General features: G+C 44.8%; 4 protein-coding genes across 4 annotated transcripts; all 4 read right to left on the bottom strand.

Moving 5' to 3' along the window:
* Nucleotides 1–3508: 3508 nt before the first annotated feature.
* Nucleotides 3509–4280, bottom strand: K441DRAFT_586662 (NAD dependent epimerase/dehydratase family protein-like protein; the record flags this gene model as incomplete). The annotated part of the gene is made up of 2 exons (XM_067644644.1): nt 3509–4177; nt 4242–4280. 2 exons carry the CDS (start codon nt 4278–4280, stop codon nt 3509–3511), a joined length of 708 nt encoding a protein of 235 aa, XP_067498316.1.
* Nucleotides 4281–10666: 6386 nt separating this feature from the next.
* K441DRAFT_737439 (uncharacterized protein) lies at nt 10667–12601 on the bottom strand (the record flags this gene model as incomplete). The annotated part of the gene is made up of 2 exons (XM_067654325.1): nt 11225–12601; nt 10667–11194 (listed from the first exon to the last, which is right to left on the bottom strand). The coding sequence occupies exons 1-2, from the start codon at nt 12212–12214 to the stop codon at nt 10667–10669; spliced, it is 1518 nt and encodes a 505-aa protein (XP_067498315.1). The 5' UTR covers nt 12215–12601.
* A 1251-nt stretch (nt 12602–13852) lies between these two features.
* On the bottom strand, nt 13853–15223 carry K441DRAFT_645948 (uncharacterized protein). Its single transcript, XM_067646809.1, has 5 exons — nt 14668–15223; nt 14534–14615; nt 14399–14483; nt 14099–14340; nt 13853–14038 (listed from the first exon to the last, which is right to left on the bottom strand). The coding sequence occupies exons 1-5, from the start codon at nt 15082–15084 to the stop codon at nt 13944–13946; spliced, it is 921 nt and encodes a 306-aa protein (XP_067498314.1). The 5' UTR covers nt 15085–15223; the 3' UTR covers nt 13853–13943.
* A 172-nt stretch (nt 15224–15395) lies between these two features.
* K441DRAFT_620501 (amidase signature enzyme) lies at nt 15396–17692 on the bottom strand (the record flags this gene model as incomplete). The annotated part of the gene is made up of 8 exons (XM_067645930.1): nt 17361–17692; nt 17222–17307; nt 16984–17105; nt 16869–16936; nt 16590–16821; nt 16451–16542; nt 15600–16395; nt 15396–15543 (listed from the first exon to the last, which is right to left on the bottom strand). Exons 1-8 carry the CDS (start codon nt 17470–17472, stop codon nt 15396–15398), a joined length of 1656 nt encoding a protein of 551 aa, XP_067498313.1. The 5' UTR covers nt 17473–17692.
* Between the last annotated feature and the right edge of the window lie 1900 nt (nt 17693–19592).

Below are 19592 nucleotides of genomic sequence, written 5' to 3'. Positions count from 1 at the left end.
CACGGCTATCCGCTAAACTAATTAATGTCCTCCGGAGACGGGAAGGAGCCATGGTTAGAACGGATGTCCTTGTGCTTTGTATCTCCGTATTCCAAAGGCGCTCTGTTGAGATTGAAGGCGACGCGCAATCGGTAAGTCAACCAATAAAGGCGTTGGTAGACTGATCCCCCTAATTGACATGCGGATACTCCCCAATTGATACCTGGACACCCCTCTTGATTTAGTTTAAATCCTTCCTGATGGAGTTTAAATCCTTCCTAGTTAAGTTAGTACGTTTTTCTCATTTGCTTCGCATCACGAAAACCAAAATATTAAAATGTAGCTTTTGTGCTGCTGCCTTAACCTCCGACACCCACGCCACGCGTGGTATGGGTGCGCGACAGTTGCGCACTGGTGCAGATGCAAACAAGTCAAATGCACATGACGTTTTAACCAAATGTAGTAGGAACTAAGCCAGATCAAGAGCTTCAAGAATTTACTATTGATTGATCTGGTCGTCAAAGGCTCCAGGTGAGTGGAATTTAATCGCGCTGTTGCCTATATAACCCAATTGGCCGGCTTTCCGAATAGGTAAACACGAAGTTTAAGTCTGTGTGTGCTTAACGTCGAATATCAGCCTCTATTCTTTTAGTTCGTCTTTATCCCTTGACCCGTCGGCGTGCGTCCAACGTTATCGATAAGGATCTAGCCAATAAGAAGCTCTTGTTCAACCTGATTCTCACGCGTTCCTGTCTGTGCGGCCTTGGCGTTGGACGCAGACGGGTCAAGGGATACTTCTAGATATGACGTCACGAAATGAAAGGGCGACACCGTTTGTGAGTTCGGTTAACAGCAAGGCAGAAATTGCGAATCAGGCCTGTACCATTAAAACACAACCAAAATTAATTAAGGAAAGTCGTGAATATAATAGTAGTGACCTTACTTTAGCACTCTATAATATGGATGACAATTCAGATTTAATGGGTGTAGCGAGACCTAACTCACAAACCTCACCCGGGTGGCGGTACATAGCACAGAATAACTGAAATACTGCCACTTTCAACTACAAGCGGCGCGTGTTTATTCTAAACAAACACACTAAATATAATACAACACCAAGAGAGTTCCTTTTAGTTTAGGGTGATCTGTTACTCTACTCTTGTCTCTCCCATTTAATCAGCCCCCAATATCAATCCGCCCAAATTATCACCGAACGTCGAAAATCAGGTCTGCAATATGCGACACTGTCAGGAACGGATAAAAGATAGATACTTGTAGATAGTGGAAGTTCCATGCGAAAAGAGAGTATAATTACCAAGATTCATTGTTGATGTACAAGAAGGGGAACATAAAATCCCTTCCTTACGAACCCCAAACGGATCCTGAGTGAGGCTTGGTGAGCAGCTATATGATGTAAGTGCGTGAAGGAAGATGAACGTGAGCGTGAGTGAGCATTATCATCAGAGTCCGAGTATCGCATCACCTGACTTACATAGCCTACCTGGCAGTCATCCGAATCGGGCTCAGACAAGGATTTTGCGGATAGTCCAGCGACCCATGTCTAGGTAAGTGGCAAGCATTGATTATTTAGGACCAGAGATAAATCGAAGAAGCTTTGCAATTCTTCTAAACTTGCTATAAAACACGAAGTCAGCCACCGAGGGCGTACGGAGCTATTGACACCTTAACTCCAAAAACCATGCAAGTGGGTCCATCGCGAAAACAAAATCAAAACTTAAACAAAACACTAAACCATCCTCATGCTATATAGGTTTGCACAATCGAAAGTCCGCTCTATACTTCAACCATCCCACTGCATGCTCAGAACTAAGTCTACCATCTCTCTAACATTGTCAAAGGCCATTTTCGACCTCTCCATCTCCTCAAGGTTGTCTATATTCGTAATCTCCCACGCTGCGGAGATGAGGCCTTGGGAGGGCCCCATGCCTTCCTTGGCAATGACGACGGATTTAGGGAGTCAGATCCCAACTTGTTTAAAGACTGCAGCCGCACCTAAAGGCCAGCCAAGGAGCACTAAGGTGGTAGGACCATACCTATGAGTGGCAGGTTAGTTGGTGTAGAGGTTTGGATGGAAGTTGCTCGTTGGCTTACCACATGGCTGTCCGGCCGATTCTACTGGCGTAATAAGGAGTGTAGTGACGGCGCGGTGCCGAATTTGCTGAATGGCGGCCGTGTGGGTGAGACTCGGTAAGATACTTCGTTGCGCTACGCATAAAGCTGCGAATGGGTGTTGAGGAAGGCATATCGGAACTTTTATGCTGAAGCAGAACCGTTCGTTGCGATATATTGCAGATTCTCCGACTCAAGGATTATGTCTTAGGTCGTAGATGAGGCCGTTAAGTTGACTGAAGTTCGTGATTTTTTAGAGGATAGTACGTTGAAATCGTCGACTATTAATGCAAAAGTGGAGATACTGCTAGAGTGAAGACTGGAGATTGAATGGAGAGCTTAGACTAACAGATGCAAATGACTGCGGGAGATTCGTTGATGCTGAAAGAGATCCGAGGCAAGTGGATAGATTATATACCAGGATGAAAAGAGGGGGAAATAGAATGACAGATACACAGACGAAAAGTAGTCGGGTATCATGGCGCAAGCTGCATCACCTGAGGCCTTGTCTGGCCAGAGACATTATCATGCTGGGGCAATAGCAATTATGACATTTCCGGGATTCAGCGAGAGTCTTGATGACTGAAGCATTTGCAAGCTGAATGTCAGGAGAGCCAGGGTTGAGTGAGAAGCAATGACGGCTACCTGATTAGAATATACATGGACCTCTGTGGGGAAAACGGGCCGACATCTCATGCGTTTGTGGAGTGACCCGGCGCAGATGTTGCGGGGAGGTTGCGTGAAAATGGGGTGACTGTTTCGTAAGTCGCGTCGGAATCGCCCGACCTGAGTAAACAGGGACCATTATCAGGGGATCTGACCTAATCATCCTCAGCAATTACTTGGGATTTTGTTTTCGTAAATGGCATAGAGCTAGATTGGCTACCGTTGAAAGATTAATCTAGATGTTATCGGTCATTCTCTTTTACAGTCTTACTCTTGCAGCCTTATTCGTTTGCAGCCTTATTCTTTTACGAATTTACCCTTTTACAGCCTTAATTCTCCTGTAATCCTGTTCTTTCACAATCTTATTCTTTACGGCCTCATCCATTGTTACCTTTCCTTTCCAGCCCAGTCCTTTTATAACCTTATTCTTTTACAACGTTATTCCCTGCCGCGCTAGTCCAAAATCGTATCCATGAAAATCGTGGCAGAAAGGTGCTGCCAGGTCTAGCAAGCTTGAAGGAGCTACACACCCCAAAAGGAACATAAAAATTCTACGAAATTGCATTAATTGTGAGGGCATGATTCTAAAATTCCAAACGTGACATGATTAGTATCATACAATAAAGTTCACAAATACGCCGAAATTCAGCACCCAACGAACGTCTTCAAGCCTATCCTCACAATCCCCGAGCACTAGCTCACCAGCAGCTCCTACTCAGCCTTACCCCACCCGCTACTTCGCCTTCTCCACCTTCCACTCCGTCCGCCCCAATCTAATAATATCCCCCTGCTCCAAAACCCACACGCCTTCCTCCCTCTTCCCCTCCACACAATCCAACCCAGCCCTCACTGCCGCCCTAGCAATTACTTCCGCATCCTGCGCCCAACTATCCTTCAACACATTACTAACCTTCCCCAACGCCCTCGCAATGCCCCTAAACACTGCCTCGGCAGGCCGACTCTCACTCCGCGCTCCAACGATCAGGCCCGGGCGCAGGATAACCGTATGCGCGAACCCCAGCGCGCGCACCGCGTCCTCCGTCTCGCCCTTCATCTTCGAGTACGGCACCGCGGACTTCGAGCTCGCCGAGCCAGACGAGATGAGCACGTACGTCGTCGCGCCGGCGTCTTTGGCCGCCCTGGCGAGCGCGACGTTCAGCGTGTGGTCGATGGCGCGCTGAGCTTCCGGCCCGCCGGCCGCGGCGCGCGTGGTGCCGAGGGCGGAGAGGAAGAGCGGGGCGGGCGGGGCGGTTGGGTAGAGGCTTGGCCAGGTGGCGGTGTCGGTGGATTGGAGGGCGTGCAGTTTGTTGCTGGAGGTCGAGTTCGGGAGATCGCGCCGGGTGTAGGCGTGTACGGTGGTGATGGACGGGTGGGCGAGGAGCGTTTTGAGGATTTCGGAGCCCTGGGGTAGTTAGTGGGGGAGCATTGGGGATGGGTGGAAGGACGAGAGGAGGAGGGAGGCGTACAACGAGGCCGGTGCTGCCGGCGAGAGCTGCGGATGTCATTGTTGTAGTGAACTGTGTGAAATTGATGGTCGATTCAATGGAGAAGCTGGAGAGTCAATAGTTCGGCAGCCGTGAGTATTTGTACGGTAGTGTACGTGGAGATATGCTGCCTAAATTACCTTAGATGGTTGTTGGTGTTAGTGATTATTTCGTCCGTCAGAGATGGGAATTCTGGTAGCTGTTGGATCATGCATCATGCATGACTGCCGTTTTGAGGATAGTCTGAGCTTGGCCCGCCCGATGACCGCCCTCATCATTGTTCTCTGCATGATCGCAGCACTAGCTGGACGTTGTTGTTCCACAGAGGGCAGGATGAATTCTGGTCCGCGAAAGCGATGGTGTCCGCTGAGTTTGCACGGCGAGAAAGATGGAATTGGTAAGCTCACGTGAGGATTGGTGGCTCTTGGCATCTTAGACGTTGGCGGATAGTTTGTAACGAAAACTCCCCTCACTAAGATCCTGGACGATATGTCGCGGACCTTGGGGGTTCGTGCGTAACCCGTGGTTAACCCGATACCTAACTATATTTGTGCGAAACCACTTACCTCAGAAGCTCAGACTAAGAAATCGATTGCGCTGGCGCGCTAATCTCCTTCGGATATTTGATCGATTTCTTGGTCTGAGGCACTTTGGCGAGATTTGTATGGAAACATAAGCACTTTTAGTAAGGAAAACTCACAAACCCCAACAAAATTAATCAACATCCCCACAACATATTTTAAGGTAAAAATTATATTAAATTACTCAGGAGATTGAGCTCTATAGATTATGAGATTTTAGGCTTTTTATATTTTTATATGGGCCCGTACGGGCCTATACAAAAAGTGCTTATTGTGACGGCGCTAGGGCACCGCCCCTGCGACGTCTACATGCAGCCTAGTTAGGGGCTCGCTTGGAGACTTGGCTCGTGTATATAGACGCGTCCTTTCCTCAACCTCCTGCTCCTTAGCTTAGTATCTTCGTAATACAGCATTCTACAAGCTTCGGTTCAGAGGCATTTGTACGAGCCGTGACATTATACTAAGCTCACCCACCCAGGGGGGACTTCATTCGTTTTGAAGCTCCCTCTTTACCTCGCCTGGGAAGGCCTGGATAATCTCCCACCCCCGTTCCGTAGGTCCTCGAGGACTCGCGTCAAACACCCCTAGCTACGCGTCGTCGATGCGTTAAGTCGCTACTATTGAGTTACTAGGAGCCGGTACTTAAGCAGCTAGAAGGTCTCCTATAGTTGCGATTAAATGCCAACTTTAATGGCCAAGGACACGTGCCTAGGAAGGCTTAGAATATCTTACCCCTCCAACCTTTTTAACTGATATGGAGTTATACAAGCTGCAGAGACGACCCCGGTTAAGACTTAGCCTAGTACTATAGAGAACGATATAGTGATCCTATTACTAAGCCCAGCACTAATCCCGCAGTGACGGCCAAGACGAGCTGACTTATAACCCGCGCCATACCATTGGGCGGTAGGTGCATATTGTCCGCGAAGTCCTTTAATATACATTAGGTTTAGGCCGACGGCCAAGATAAGCTGACTTATAACCCGTGCCGTGCCATTAGGCGGTAGGTGCATATTGTCCACGAAGTCCTCTAGAACGAATCCTACCCGTTATCCTCTGGCTACTACGCTGCAATAACTACCCTAATTAATACTGAGCTGTATAAGGAGAGACGAAATTAATTAGGAAGGACCTAACGCTGGCACCGTACTACTACCCTAAACCCCTAAACTCGATTACCGACTATGCCAATACGCCTATAGTTTAACTGACCGAACGATTGCGCCGATACGCCTGCAATCCGAATGCAATTCGAATGCGGCCCAAACGTGATTCAAAAGCAAACCTAATAACCTGTTGCGCCGATATGCCTATAACACGACTCTCCGACCTATCTATAAACGCCTTATAGACACCCATTAAGTTCTTATTAACAACCACCGTATGTAATCAACCCAAACCTTACTATCGACCTAGGTAGTCCCTCGATCTTACGGCCGAATACATCTGCATCCTACGTATAGGGGTACTAGGAACCTAGGGGAGAATTTAAGTGATTTATAGCACTCTTAATTAGGAGAACAGATTAGGAGAATCATTCCGATTTATAGCACTCTCTAACAGCTCTATAGATAAGCCTATTTATTTCTACAACCTTCTACAAATAAGATAGCCTACCGTTATAAAAGTATATCTTACCAATCGTTAACAAGAATCAAAATATTAACACGTACGCCTTAGTACATACGCTCTTAATACCATTCGTTAACTACCCTTAAACTACCTACTACTTAACGGCAGTCCTCCTTAAACGATAATATGCGAATCTGCTCTCTAATAGCATCTCGTTAAATTAAACGCTATATAACAGCTTACCCTTATATAACTATACTCGAATATCAAAGCGCACTCTTTCTTTGATACCTTTAACCCTCTAACAAGAATTAAAATATCAACACGTACCCTCTTAATACCTCTTTCGATACCTCTAACAACGATTTAATATGCTAAGTCACAATAGCATTCCTATAAGTTCTCAATCGATCCTAGATATCTACTACTTACAGCAATATCCTTAATCAAATCTAAGTATTCGAATACGCCTGTCAACTCTACAGCGTACCTTTAAATAACCGACAACGTCTTAAACTACCTACCAATCGACAGTAGACCTTAAGAAACCAACAGACGGATTATGCCGTTACGCCTACGATTTGAATACGAACCTAACTAACCGTCATGCCGATATGCCTGCGACACGAACTATGACTTTAACAACGACCGTATAAGTTTATTGACGATTAACTGCCTCCCTAACCAATTTGATCGTCTTCTTCTCTACCTATAGTAATCCTTTTTAACTAATACTAAGCTACGCATACTAAGGAACGACTATAGTTAATACTAAGTTATATAAGCTTTACCTTAAGCATTTATACACTCCGATAACGAGGTTAATACTAAGCTATATAAGCTTTAATAACGAAATTAATTTAGACGAACTAGATAATAATCGCGCCGTTACGCCTGCGATCTAAATGCGATTTGCACACAATTCAAATACAAACCGATTAACTAATCGTGCCGTTATACCTGCGATTAATTGACCAATAATAGCACCGATACGCCTACTATCTACCATTAGACGCTAGTACCGTACTACTACTAAATAGACAAGAGCTCGTGCCAATACGCATATAAGCTATATTTCTTTTTTCTATGGCTCAGGGCGCGCCATATTAAAGGAGGGGGTAGTAGAGCTTAGACAAGCTCTCGCGCCGATATAACCGCCTACGACCTAAACAGATAATAACTATACCGCTGCGCCTATAGTCGACCGAACGATTATACTGTTACGCCAGCAATTCATTAACCAATAATAGCGCCGATATGCCTGCTATCTTAACCTAATAACGACTGTACTGCTACGCCTATAGTCTAACTAACAGACCGATTATGCTGATACGCCTACAATCTACTAACTAACTAATAGACCGAACTCTACGTCCGACCACTATTACCACCCGACGCTTGCACCGTACTGCTATTATAATAGACCTCCGCTGCTCTGCCTGCAGCCGATTAACCCTCGCTGCTTTGCCCGCAGCTAATTAACTACTTGCTGCCCTGCCTGCAGCCAACTAACTTCTACTGCTCCGCTTATAGTACTACACTTGACCTCTACTGCTTCGCCTGCAGCTAAACTAATACCTTGCTATATACTGTAGCCAACCGACACCCGCTGCTCCGCCTATAGCTAAATAAATAAACCCTTGCTGCTCTGCCTACAGCTAATCCCGATCCGACCATCGCTGCTCTGCCTATAGCACTACAACTGACTTCTACTGCCCTGCCTACAGTAATAACTGTATACAAGGTAGAGCTTTGCTCCCTGGAATACGGCCCGTCGCTAGCACCGTACTGCTATAAACCCGACAAGACATCGCGCCGATACGCCTGCGATATCGATTACTATTGTGCTGGTAAGCCTGCGACCTAAATACGACTAGGTAGAGCTTTGCTCCCTAGTATACGACCCCGTTGCTGGCATTATACTGCCACCCGAACGACCTGTTGCTTGCACCGTACTGCTACTAAACCGACAAGAACTCGTGCCGATATGCATGCGAGTAACTCCCTAACCCTCCCACCCTTATTAAACCTTCACGCCTACTTTTTTTTAAGAGGGGGACTAGGGGGGCTTTTTTTTATGGCTCGGGGCGCGCCATAACAAAAGGGGGGAGAGTATAGCTAGGAGGCACCGGAGTTCTAGGAGGAGGGAGGAGGAACGACGACCAACGGAGGGCTTCTAGCGATATACCTCGCAGTAGCAGGAGCTGCAGGACGGCTGCCTGCCCTACGTCAACTAGGTATAGTGATATACCTCGCAGCAGCAGGAGCTGCAGGACTGCTGCAAGTCCTATGTTAACCAGCATCGCGATCAAGCGCCAGATGCTGGATTTTTTTTTCTTTTCTTTCTCTTCTTTCCTTTCTACGAGGGGGTAAAGCCTAAGGGCAGGCTTTTTTGGAAGGGGGGGGTGATGTGACGGCGCTAGGGCACCGCCCCTGCGACGTCTATATGCAGCCTAGTCAGGGGCTCGCTTGGAGACTTGGCTCGTGTATATAGACGCGTCCTTTCCTCAACCTCCTGCTCCTTAGCTTAGTATCTTCGTAATACAGCATTCTACAAGCTTCGGTTTAGAGGCATTTGTACGAGCCGTGACACTTATGCTTTTAATAACAGGAATTTTAACTTTAACGAAATTAATCTCAGATTCGGGAGGGGATAATGCAATTTAAAGCCCTTTNATGTATAAAGTAGCGCCCTAAAATTTATNTATTAACTTTTNGAGACTTTATTTTATTATGTCGTGGAGGAAATCCCCTTATAAAATTGCCAAAACTAAGATTTTTGCTTATGCTTTTAACAAAACTCGCCAAACGCTCTCAGACGTGATTTTGGTGGATGTTAGTTAACTTGTTAACGGGCCGAAGGAACATCCGCTCCAATCAAATTCACGTCTGAGCTCGCTGAGGTAACGAAACCACCGTAATTACGTGTGAGGCTGTTTTCCAACATTTGTAGACCGCGTCAACATATTTTATAATTTTCCCTCTATTCACGGTTGAATTGCTTAACTATAACGGCTTAAAATACTACCAAAAGTTGATCGATTAGAGAGACGACCCGATATTTTATAAATATTGGGTTAAAATTGGTCTATAATGGCCTAAAGTTAAAATTAAAATTAATTTAGTTAAAAATCCCGTTTTTAAGCGTAGCAACATTACCTATAATATTGCCTATAATATTACAATAAGCATACGTATAAGAGCCAAAAATTGACCGTTAATAGATCTAGCTCCTATAATTATTTTAAGCCTATATGCAGCCCTAGACCTTACGTGGGTGGCTTTAACAATTTCATTAAAGATTATATACAGCTCCCATACAAATTTAGACGATGCGCTTAATAAAATCAGCGAAAGTCCCTCAGACCATAGAATCAACTTTTTGACAAAAAAGGTTAGCGATATCCGCATGCGGATATACGGATGTCCGCTAATTGATTCTACGGTCTGACTTTGCTGAGCTAACTCAATAAACACTTCCTCCCGATCCTCTACACTACGCCAAGATCGCGATATACGCACTGCCTTTACCGCGTCTGCCTCATAAACTGCCTCCGAGCCGCGCGAACGAGCTTATACTACAATTAATTGATAGTAGAGGAGCTTGGTTGGCAATATACTGCTGCTGGGCGAAGCCACAGCGGATTTTCTGTAGAACTTCAAATTCTATACTGTCTTAGCAAGCAATTAACAAGCAAGCAAGCAAGCAGAGGGGTGTTCTGCCTGCTTGCTTGCTTGCTTATTAGCAAGTCTGCCCGTATCTGGTTCAAAGTTGCACTGTCCAAAGCTACTCTCTCTGATATATCTCTTTCTACCAATAAAACTCTAAATCCAGTACTTCTACCACCACATTGAGCACAAAACTCAGTCTGCATCTACGTTCATTTCTTCTCCTCGTTTTCCTCGGCCACATTAGTTGTCGGAGAAACTTCTTTAATCTCTAGTACAATCGGTCGAAAGCTAGATTTGGTGGAAGACGCTCCATAATTTAGTAACGGCCGGCTTCCATCCATTGAAGATCTTGCTGAGGTTTGTTGACGTAACATCTTCGCATCTGGAGGTAGACTTTGCTCCCGAGAGCGGGCTGCGATATGTTGTCTGCTAATGATACAACGAGCTCAAGCCCATTGTGTGACCCAATGGAGCTAGGAGCCCGCTTGAGATTATGCTCGTCGTTATGGCCGTCATGACCGTAATCATTCTCTTCATGAAAGAGAGCGGAGGGCGTCCTCATTGGGATCTGCTCCTGGAGAATTAGCCAGATATTGAAGTTCTGCCAATATAGACTCGAGCAAGCCCAGGAGGCCGCAATCCAGCGCCTGCTTTCTCCAATTCTGTTTCGCTATAACCGAAAGTTGCGGTGCGGAAGTAGTCCCTGTCTTTAGCTCTCTTCTCATCAATCATATCCTCATGCACCGAAACTTTAGCGGCATGAATCATCCAATCCATCTTGCCATCTGGAATAAACACCTGATCAAGCTCCGAGTGATGCCGTCCCAGGAACCAAAAGTAACGCCCAGTCAGCCAGAGTGTCAAACAGCTCAGAACGGTAACCATGGTCAAGAAGATGACCGATAACTGCACTGTGTCCATCAAAATGCTGACGTTTCGTAACGTCGGGAACGCATAGATAGTATTGACTGATACCATGTATGCCTGGTAGAATCTTAAAAGTTCCTCAGGTGCGGGCATAGATACAGGGAGATCCTTGCTGGCATTATCTTCGAGCAAATAAGCCCAGTACGTCCAGTAAGCCATCGTGATGGCGTAAGTATCGTTCGTCTAGATCCAAGGAATCTCGTCCTCATCTACAACATCTGACTTCCGGGTGATGTTGCATTCTACTCTTGCGTAACTTGTGTTCCCAACCGGCCCGGTGGGTCGCCATATTGTTGCTGCTCCTTCGGTGGAATCGGCATAATCTGATGCGTGAAAGTTTTGTGCGTGAACTACGGAAATAGATATTTCCACTGTTTCATTATTTGTATTCATTCGATCATCTTTTTCTGGATCAGGTTCGATTAAGATGAAAAACAAAACATCCTGGAAAGGAGGATCCGGCGCTACTGATGAAGTTGTCCAGCTAGTGAAGTCGGCTTGCATCCTATAGTTGGACGTGTCGAGCCATTTCCGATCGTAAGTATCACGATATGCTGGGAAAGCGTTGATAGGATCGTAGAAGGTGTAGTTTCCAGGAGCTGTGACGTTGTGCAAGAGTGTAGCATCTGTGTAGTCGCATGTCATGCTCCAAGTTGGATTCCACTCGCTTGTGATGTAGGTCCAAGGTGCAGTTGAAGGTGGTAGGTAGTCAAGCATCTGAGTCTGTGGGAATCCGGCCTCATTCAAGCTCCTGATGGTGTCATTCCACAGTACATTGGCCTCGAGCAAATTGGCAATAGAACCATCGCCTTTGATTGTCTGTAGAACTTCAAGTTGACTCGCCTGTATGGTTCGGCTACTTTTGAGTGACACTTTGGCGATTGGTCCTGAGAACATGCAAGAAAGGGTTGTTGCGACAACCACGATGAATTGAACAAGCACGCCCCTGTTCTCTTTGGCAAGAAGCTGCCTGCGAAGCACTGTGACGGCATCCCACCCCTCACCAAGGCTCGAAAGAGTGACTAATGTAGAGAGGGGAACGTTAGAATTGTCGCGCAATACGCTCGCACTGCCTCGTTGCCACCAAAATCGAGAGAGTGACCAGATACCGACTGTACTCAGGACTGAAATAATGACATTGAGCGCTGCCTGCACGCTGCCTAGACTCCAACGCGTTGATAAACTGATCCAAGCAATCGTCATAGTTGAAAAATTATTGAAAAAGAATATCGGAATAGACAATTTCTAGAATCCCCAGAAAAAGTGAAAGATAGCTGATGCAAGTTGTTTAACTACCATGGCTGTTACTTGCCGTCTCTTAAATTTATAGATTTTCTAATAGAGTATAAATTTAGACCCCCAAGCAGAGCCCAAACATAGCCCCGGAAAGGCGAACAAAAAATGAATCTACCGATAACGGTCTAGTTTTCAGGTTGCCACAGGTCGAAAAAAACTTGGCCACATTGCTAACACTGCCACTTTTTACGGACAAGGCAGTGTTAGTGGCCTTCTACAGAGATCGTCAAATTTCACAAAAGCTCCTAGCCAAGAGGTAGAAATCCAGCTTATAGGATGGACCCTAGGGACCCGAGCCGACTTGGGACGGGGCGAAGCTTTGTGGAATCATCACACCATTACCTGCCTGGTCTGCACTACGATCATCCTAGACAACAGGTGCGAGGATCAACCTGATCTTTGCACTTTTTGGATCAACCCATTTGGAGCTTGTAGCCTGGATAGGTTTTTTATCGACCTACATGCAAATTTGAACGCACTGAAGAGTCCTCCTAAGCATGTCTACCCTTGTTTAGTGGAATTCTTTACCTGGAAGGCTCATGTGCAACCATCGAAGCAACCTTGAAGCATTTGATTGAGTTGCCTGTTTGTTCACAGGCCGCGAAACGTTGTACTGGATTGTATTTGAGAATGCTAAATGTTCCACAGCAATTGGGAGCACAAGCTATTGTCGTACAAATTTCTGGCCAGCTACGATCAAACTGTTGATACATCAGAAAAGTTTAATGATTTGATCGGGGCGATTGTAAATAGTTCTTTTGTTGAAGAAAAACCTGAGTGGACGTATCCTGGAAAACCTGTGAAAGGGATCAGCAGTAGATCCCCGGCGGGAGAAATCCACTTGAGCAATTTGTGTGGACTTTGCGGATTATCGTGACAATGCGGGAACAATCATGGTACGAGGAAAAAAGAGGCGGAGACGCTAGCAGATCAAGATGCCCTGGGCGAACGAAGGTCAAACCAAGTGGACCAATATTTACCTAGACTTATCATGGGGTGAGCTATCTGTAAAACGGGGTCCGCGTCACAATGCAGCATTCCGCAGGCGGTCTCTCACAAGTTTCCGTTAGGCCAGGGTAGTGCAGTTGCTCACTGCCTCATTCAATTTTCCGGTCAAGACACGGGTTGGATATACATTGAGACATGTCGCTAGATCTGTGCATTTATCCCCATGGTCCTGCTCAAAGTCAGCATTACCGTATCGCCCTTCAAATTGCGAATCTTACAAGTCCTCAACGAGGAAGGTTTGTGATGACGATTAACATGGCTACGTCGTTTCAAATGTGCTGACAGATGTGAATGAAACAGCTTACCAATCGAACATCAATCATCAAGCGACTGAAAATGCCCGAATCCACGAAGACACTCGAAGCTACGAAAGCAAAGGCGCAGCCGTGGAGGAAGGTGTGGCCTGCTCCTGATGCCTTGGAATCCTGCAACCTTAAGAATCCCTCCGGTGGTGGCGGCATCAATGGAGCATTTGCATACAATGATAAGGACGAGGGTATTGCTCCCAAAAAAGAAGCGATGTGAATGATAGAGACTGCGTAGTTGAATGGATTGGACACTGTTGCAAATTGTAAATTCGCTGTCATATAGTCCGTTTGAATGACACATTCATTTTCGAAATAACATTCTATGTGAAGAACACAAAAGCTCTCAATTCTATGCTCTCCCTGAGTGGAGCATTTTCATTCGCCTTTGGATTGTAGAAGCTTGTATGGGCAACACCTGGTAGCAAAGTCGTCAGAACACATCGGGGGACTACAAAGTCGTGTAAGTGGCACTCACCTCCACCTTCAAAGTCATTAAGATTAGAATCCGTTTGCCGGATCATAATCACCTCATCATCACCGAGATCCTTAATGTAGTACCATTTGTGCTTCAGACCGTAATAGAGCCTTTGGTTTTCGGTGTACCTATCACGATACACAGCATCCGCCGCAATGAGTTCCGATTTGCAATCTACAGTACGCCAGTCACAAAGCGCTAGCGGCCAATCGTTACCAGGCCCTTGGAAGGATTTCCAAAAGCTGTATATATGAGTCTCTGATTTCCTCTGGCAAATCTCTACGATAGCAGGGCACTCACTTCACCGTCAACACGCGCCGATACTGATTTGGTTCCTTCTTGAATGCTGCGCGAGCTGTTCGAGTAGTTGACTCTGGCGACCAGTCTAGGGCTTGGTGAGCATGCCATATTGACTGAACAGACCGAGAGACTCACCGATATGAACGACTCTAGCAGGCTGATAGAACTTGAGAGAATCTTCGCCCACTATAGGAAATTGCGGATGCCTTTTGCGAAGCTTGTAAAAAGGTTACTGCAGGAACTCAAACTACAGAGCCAAGTGTACGTACAGCATGTTCTATTATTTGCATCTCAGCTGCATCGGGGAATGCTTGCCATAGCAAGTTCTCAATGGCTGGGTAGTACACCTCCTTAACCGTCTTGTCGTTGCGAAACTCGGAAGCTGTCAACGCGCAATCAATTTTCGCCGACGTGAATCCGTACTCCTCGAAGCTTTGAGAATGTTGAAGAGGCCGGAAATTGTGAATCAGAATAGACCTAGGTTCAGTTGCCATATTTGTGCGTGGAATGATTCCTCCAGCATCGTACTTGAGATCGTACGGCTTCTCATATTCGTGCTTGGGATCTTTGAAGAGGTAGTCAACCTCTGTCTGGATAGTGTCCTCACCAACTTCAGCCCCTAGGGCTTTTCCAATGTGTTGCAGCACAATTGCAGTTGTAGCGGTCGTTTTCGTTGCTGTTGCCATGTTCGTGGGAATATTGTGATTTGATCCTAAAATGTGGTGGTGGAAAGGTTTAAGGAAGGAATCATGCACCTTTGACTGATCTGCGCAGCAGGATGCATTCAGGTCACGCGGATCCAATTAATAAGCTTTTAGACCATGCCTACGGTGTACCACAAGAACTACTGCATACAATGGTCCCATGCATAATTATGTCATACATTACTTCTCTCTCATGGAGACCTGCATCGCATGGAGATCTGCACCATCGCCCATTGATGCTGACCTGCCACCAACAAACCTCTGCTTAAAAGGGTCTGACCGATGCTGGTTATCTATTTTCCGACCACGTCTGTAAGTTCGCTTTTTGGACTGATGTATGGCTGCACCTTGTCCCTGATATTGGTTCTTTGCTCAAAAGCATACGCCAGACCAATGAGTTTTGCTTCAGTGAATTTCGCGCCGAGAAAGCTGATTCCAAACCTAGGGGAGGAAGGAAGTCAGAGAGGTGTCAAGTTTCAAGATGACAAACAACGTACGGAATATTTGGGGCCGATTCGACTAAACCCCAGGAGTTTTTCACGACAGGGACGCCGGCGGGATAAGAACCCAGGGGCACAGTCACAATCGGTGCACCCACGGTGGCAGCTGCGTCAGACGCAAAGTTTGCTGGCAAGATAACTGCATCAAGACTATCGCGTTTTAGAGCGCCAAGCAAACCTCCATCACTGCCGTAATAAAAGTTTTGTTGGTAGGCAGGCCAGAAGCGAGGATCCGTGTTGTTCCAGTTCTGCAAGGCTTGGTCCCATACCCCAGTGTCTCTGGTGGGGTAGTCCTCCAGCGGGAATGATTGAGTGAAGTCGCGCAGCTTAGCCAGAGATGTGATGTTGTTTGGGTTATAGGTTAGAGTCTGCAAATAGCTGTGTAAGTTGACCACGAAATCGGCATTGAGAATTACTGCTGGTAGTTTCGAATTCTGATATTCGACAGCCGCGGTGAAATTGGTGTTGACAATAGTGGCACCTGCAGCTGTCAGAACTTCTAAAGCTTGCCCGAAAACTTCAACCATCGGCCCGGTAGTGTTGTCGGAATTCAGTGATATAAGTTCACGAGGAATGCCAAGTCGAGTTCCAGAAAGTGCCGAAAGATTGCAGGCGGCGATGTAATCTGGTATAATTCCGTCCGGAATAGCAAAAGTGTAATTGTCTCGCGAATCTACGCCTGCAATTGCTTGTAGAATGTGGGCAGCGTCCTTGACCGTTCTCGCCATAGGTCCAACTGTGTCTTGATGCTCGCTGACTGGAATTATTAAATGCCTAGACGTTAGTCCGACGGCTGAGAAATTATTAGTCGTAGAATACCCAGGGCCTTAATAGATGATTGAGCTTACTTGGCTTGATTCCGACTAAGTTGTTAAAAGATGAAGGGCCCGTGATAGAACCATCGGTCTCAGTTCCTAAACAGGCTAAAGCCAGACCAAGACTGCAAGTACATTAGATATGTTCTCCAGTTCCAAGCTGTTTACCTACGCAGATGCTACGCCACTTCCGCTTGAACTTCCCCATGGCTCCTCTTTCGGAAAGTAGGGGCCATAAACTTGACCTCCATACGCAGACCAACCATTGCTGGAGTTGAGAGATCTCCAGTTTGCCCACTGACTCAGGTTCGTTTTTCCGAGGAGGACTGCTCCTGCAACTCGAAGCTTTTGGACGACTGTGGCATCTCTGGGTACTTTAGCCCCTAAGAGCGCCCAAGAACCAGCTGGTAAAGGTGAGAGGGTACACTGTCATACAGGAATTGACATTTACCAGTGTTATTCATTTTGTCGCTTGTGGCAATGTTATTTTTGATTAAGATAGGGATTCCATGAAGTGGGCTGATTCCGTAAGCCAACTGACACCCCTGCTTCGAAGCACTTCTTACCCGCGAATATGTCCTAATGAACGCTCAGCATCTAGTTGAGCTGCGATGGTCAGAGCATCTGGGTTTAGCTCAGTCACTGCGTGGAATGTGCCATTGACCTCAGCTATTCGATTGAAGTAGGCCTAGCACAGCTTGTCAGAAAGTTCTGAACGCTAATCGTCCTTGAGAAAATAAAGAGATAACGATGGCCAAGGGAGGTCTAAAAAATGTGAACGAGATAACGATGACCACAGCGTACCTGAACGAGATCGACACTAGTGAACTGCTTGCTAGCGAGACCTGCTGAGAGCGTACTGATGGTAGCATTTATCAGTTTTGGATATACTGTTGAACATCCCAATTAGTTGAATATCGGTAGGTACGAGAAGCATACTTGCCCGCTGACTTCGAGGGATTGAGTTCTATTCCCGCGCTAACTCCACTTATGAGCAGGAAAAGTAGCACTGGGAGGAGCACAAGAGTGCTGGTGCGTAGATCTCCTTGTTTCATTGTGTCTTGACGTCTTAGGGAAGTTGGGAGAAGCTGATAAGAGCTTGCAGTAGAGCGAAGTTGAAGTAATATATCTACATCGGGGAACCGCAGACGCTTGAAAATGGACGTGATGGAAGGAACGAATGAGTGCGTGCAAATCGTTCGTCCGATTGTTAGGGCCGGTGATGGAGGCGCATGAAGACGTTCGGCCGGTCAGGAGTAGCTGCAATGCAAGGTCGAAGCCGAGCACGAGCAGTTTCAGCAAGGAGTTCGCCCGGAAGATCACAAAAGTCGCGCTAGGATACGAAGGTCGCTGTCCTAAGTTCTTGCACCTTCCTAATTAGGAAAGTAGCATTAGTCGTTTGCAAAATGAACTGGAATCCTTGGCATGCAGATCTCCGATTTTTGCACCCAACCTCACCTGTAAAACCGTGAGTGTAACGGAACCTTGTAGCAAGTACTACGATGGGCTCGTTATTGGGCTAGGTGTGTAGGTGATGCCAATTAAAGTCAACAACGTAATAACAACTGGTGGAGTAGTTGCCTAACAGATTAACTCTAATTGTATTCTAATAATTACTACAAGGAACTATCTAGGTAGGGACTGTGGTCCTTTAAATACACGACCGTACTCCTAAGAAATCCTTTTTATACGTAATGTACGTGTTATACGTGTTATATATACGTTCCCTTTATACACTGCGTAAACTACTTATAATGTTATATAACCTTAGCTACCATTCCTCGTTATATAGCTCTATCGGCTCTATCTTAGACCGTGCCTAAATTAACTAACTAGCTTCTTTTAACTCTTCTCTAAGTAGTTACATTATTATACTTAAAGCGTCCGTAATACTATCCCCCTCCTTTTTATCTTTATTCTTAAAGATTTAAAATATCTTTAAGTTATTTACTAAAGGTATAATATCTATTTAATTAATTTGGTTAATATTGTTACTTATTATACCTAAAGCTCTTTCTTCCTTATAGGCGCAACGTTATGCTTATACTATTGCTACGATATTATCTCTTAGTAAGATTATACTGTCTTTATATTCTCGCTATTTAAAAGAGGGGTTAGTTTATATTATATTAGTAAACCTATCTTTACAATAACTGTCCTCTTACTTAGAGTGCACTAAAGTAAATATTTGTTCGTCCTATAATATTTACTTTATCTCTAATACTAAATATACGTAACCTATTATCCTTAATAGTTATCTAATTCCCTAATTAATTTATTTTAGAGTTTTATATTTAATCTGCTACTATACAGCTAGATAGTAAACTGTCTTAAGCCCTTATTAAGTTAAAATGTTCTTATAATATGGAGCAGAAGGCCCTTAAAGCCCATATTACGGCGTCCGCTTAGTTACTCCGTCTTAAAAAGGTTTATAAGAAGGTTTATTTTAAGGAGTAGAAACTTATAGAATAGGGTTTATAGGAACTTAGTAATAAAAGAATAGATTTTCTTTTAACCGAGAAGGAAATAGATCTAAGTAGTTTAGCAACTACTCCTCTTAGGTCCCCCTTAAGTAACTTATTTTTTAGTAATCCTTTTTTATTAATACTACCTAACCTAATTTCTCCTAATACTCCTATACCATTCTTATAGCGTTTTTTAAATTCTATAGTAGCTCCTAGGTAGTCTTAGTATAGCTTATCTACTTAACCTTATACTATATTTTATTATTAATGTCCTTATAACTAATAATCTTTAAAACTTATTATTTGTCTTCTTTCTATCCTCTATATGTGTCTACTTTATAAACTAGTAGCTTAATATTCCTATATACTAGCTCTAGTATTACAATATACTATATAGGGTAGATTTTTATTTTAGCTAGTAGGTTTAACTTAAACGTAACTAGTAAAATCCTTTATTTAATTTTAAAAAGTCCTAATTTAATATAGTCCAACTTCTTACTTAGTTATTAACTCTTAAAATTCTTATATAGTAGCCACACTTTATCTCCCTCCTTAAGATTTAGTCCTTTAGATCTCTTAGTATTATAGTACTTTTTTATTCTTTTCTATACTCTTTTTACTAATTCTATAAGGTCTGTATAAAGATTTATTAGTGTTTTTATTTTTTCTTTAGCTGTACTACTTATTTTCTTTACTTATTATGGTAATAA

This window comes from Cenococcum geophilum, assembly GCF_001692895.1.
Source record: "Cenococcum geophilum 1.58 unplaced genomic scaffold K441scaffold_63, whole genome shotgun sequence".
Lineage (NCBI taxonomy): Eukaryota > Fungi > Ascomycota > Dothideomycetes > Gloniales > Gloniaceae > Cenococcum > Cenococcum geophilum.
Note: the sequence above shows the minus strand (reverse complement) of the source record. Positions and strands in the feature narration are given on the sequence as shown.

Excerpts from the sequence above, each read along its gene's own strand:
- K441DRAFT_645948 (XM_067646809.1), bottom strand. The coding sequence starts at position 15,084 with ATGGCAACAGCAACGAAAACGACCGCTACAACTGCAATTGTGCTGCAA. Across the intron at positions 14,484-14,533 it reads TGCTAGAGTCGTTCATATCG|ACTGGTCGCCAGAGTCAACT; the intron begins GTGAGTCTCTCG and ends ACCAAGCCCTAG. Across the intron at positions 14,341-14,398 it reads CGGCGCGTGTTGACGGTGAA|CTTTTGGAAATCCTTCCAAG; the intron begins GTGAGTGCCCTG and ends TCATATATACAG.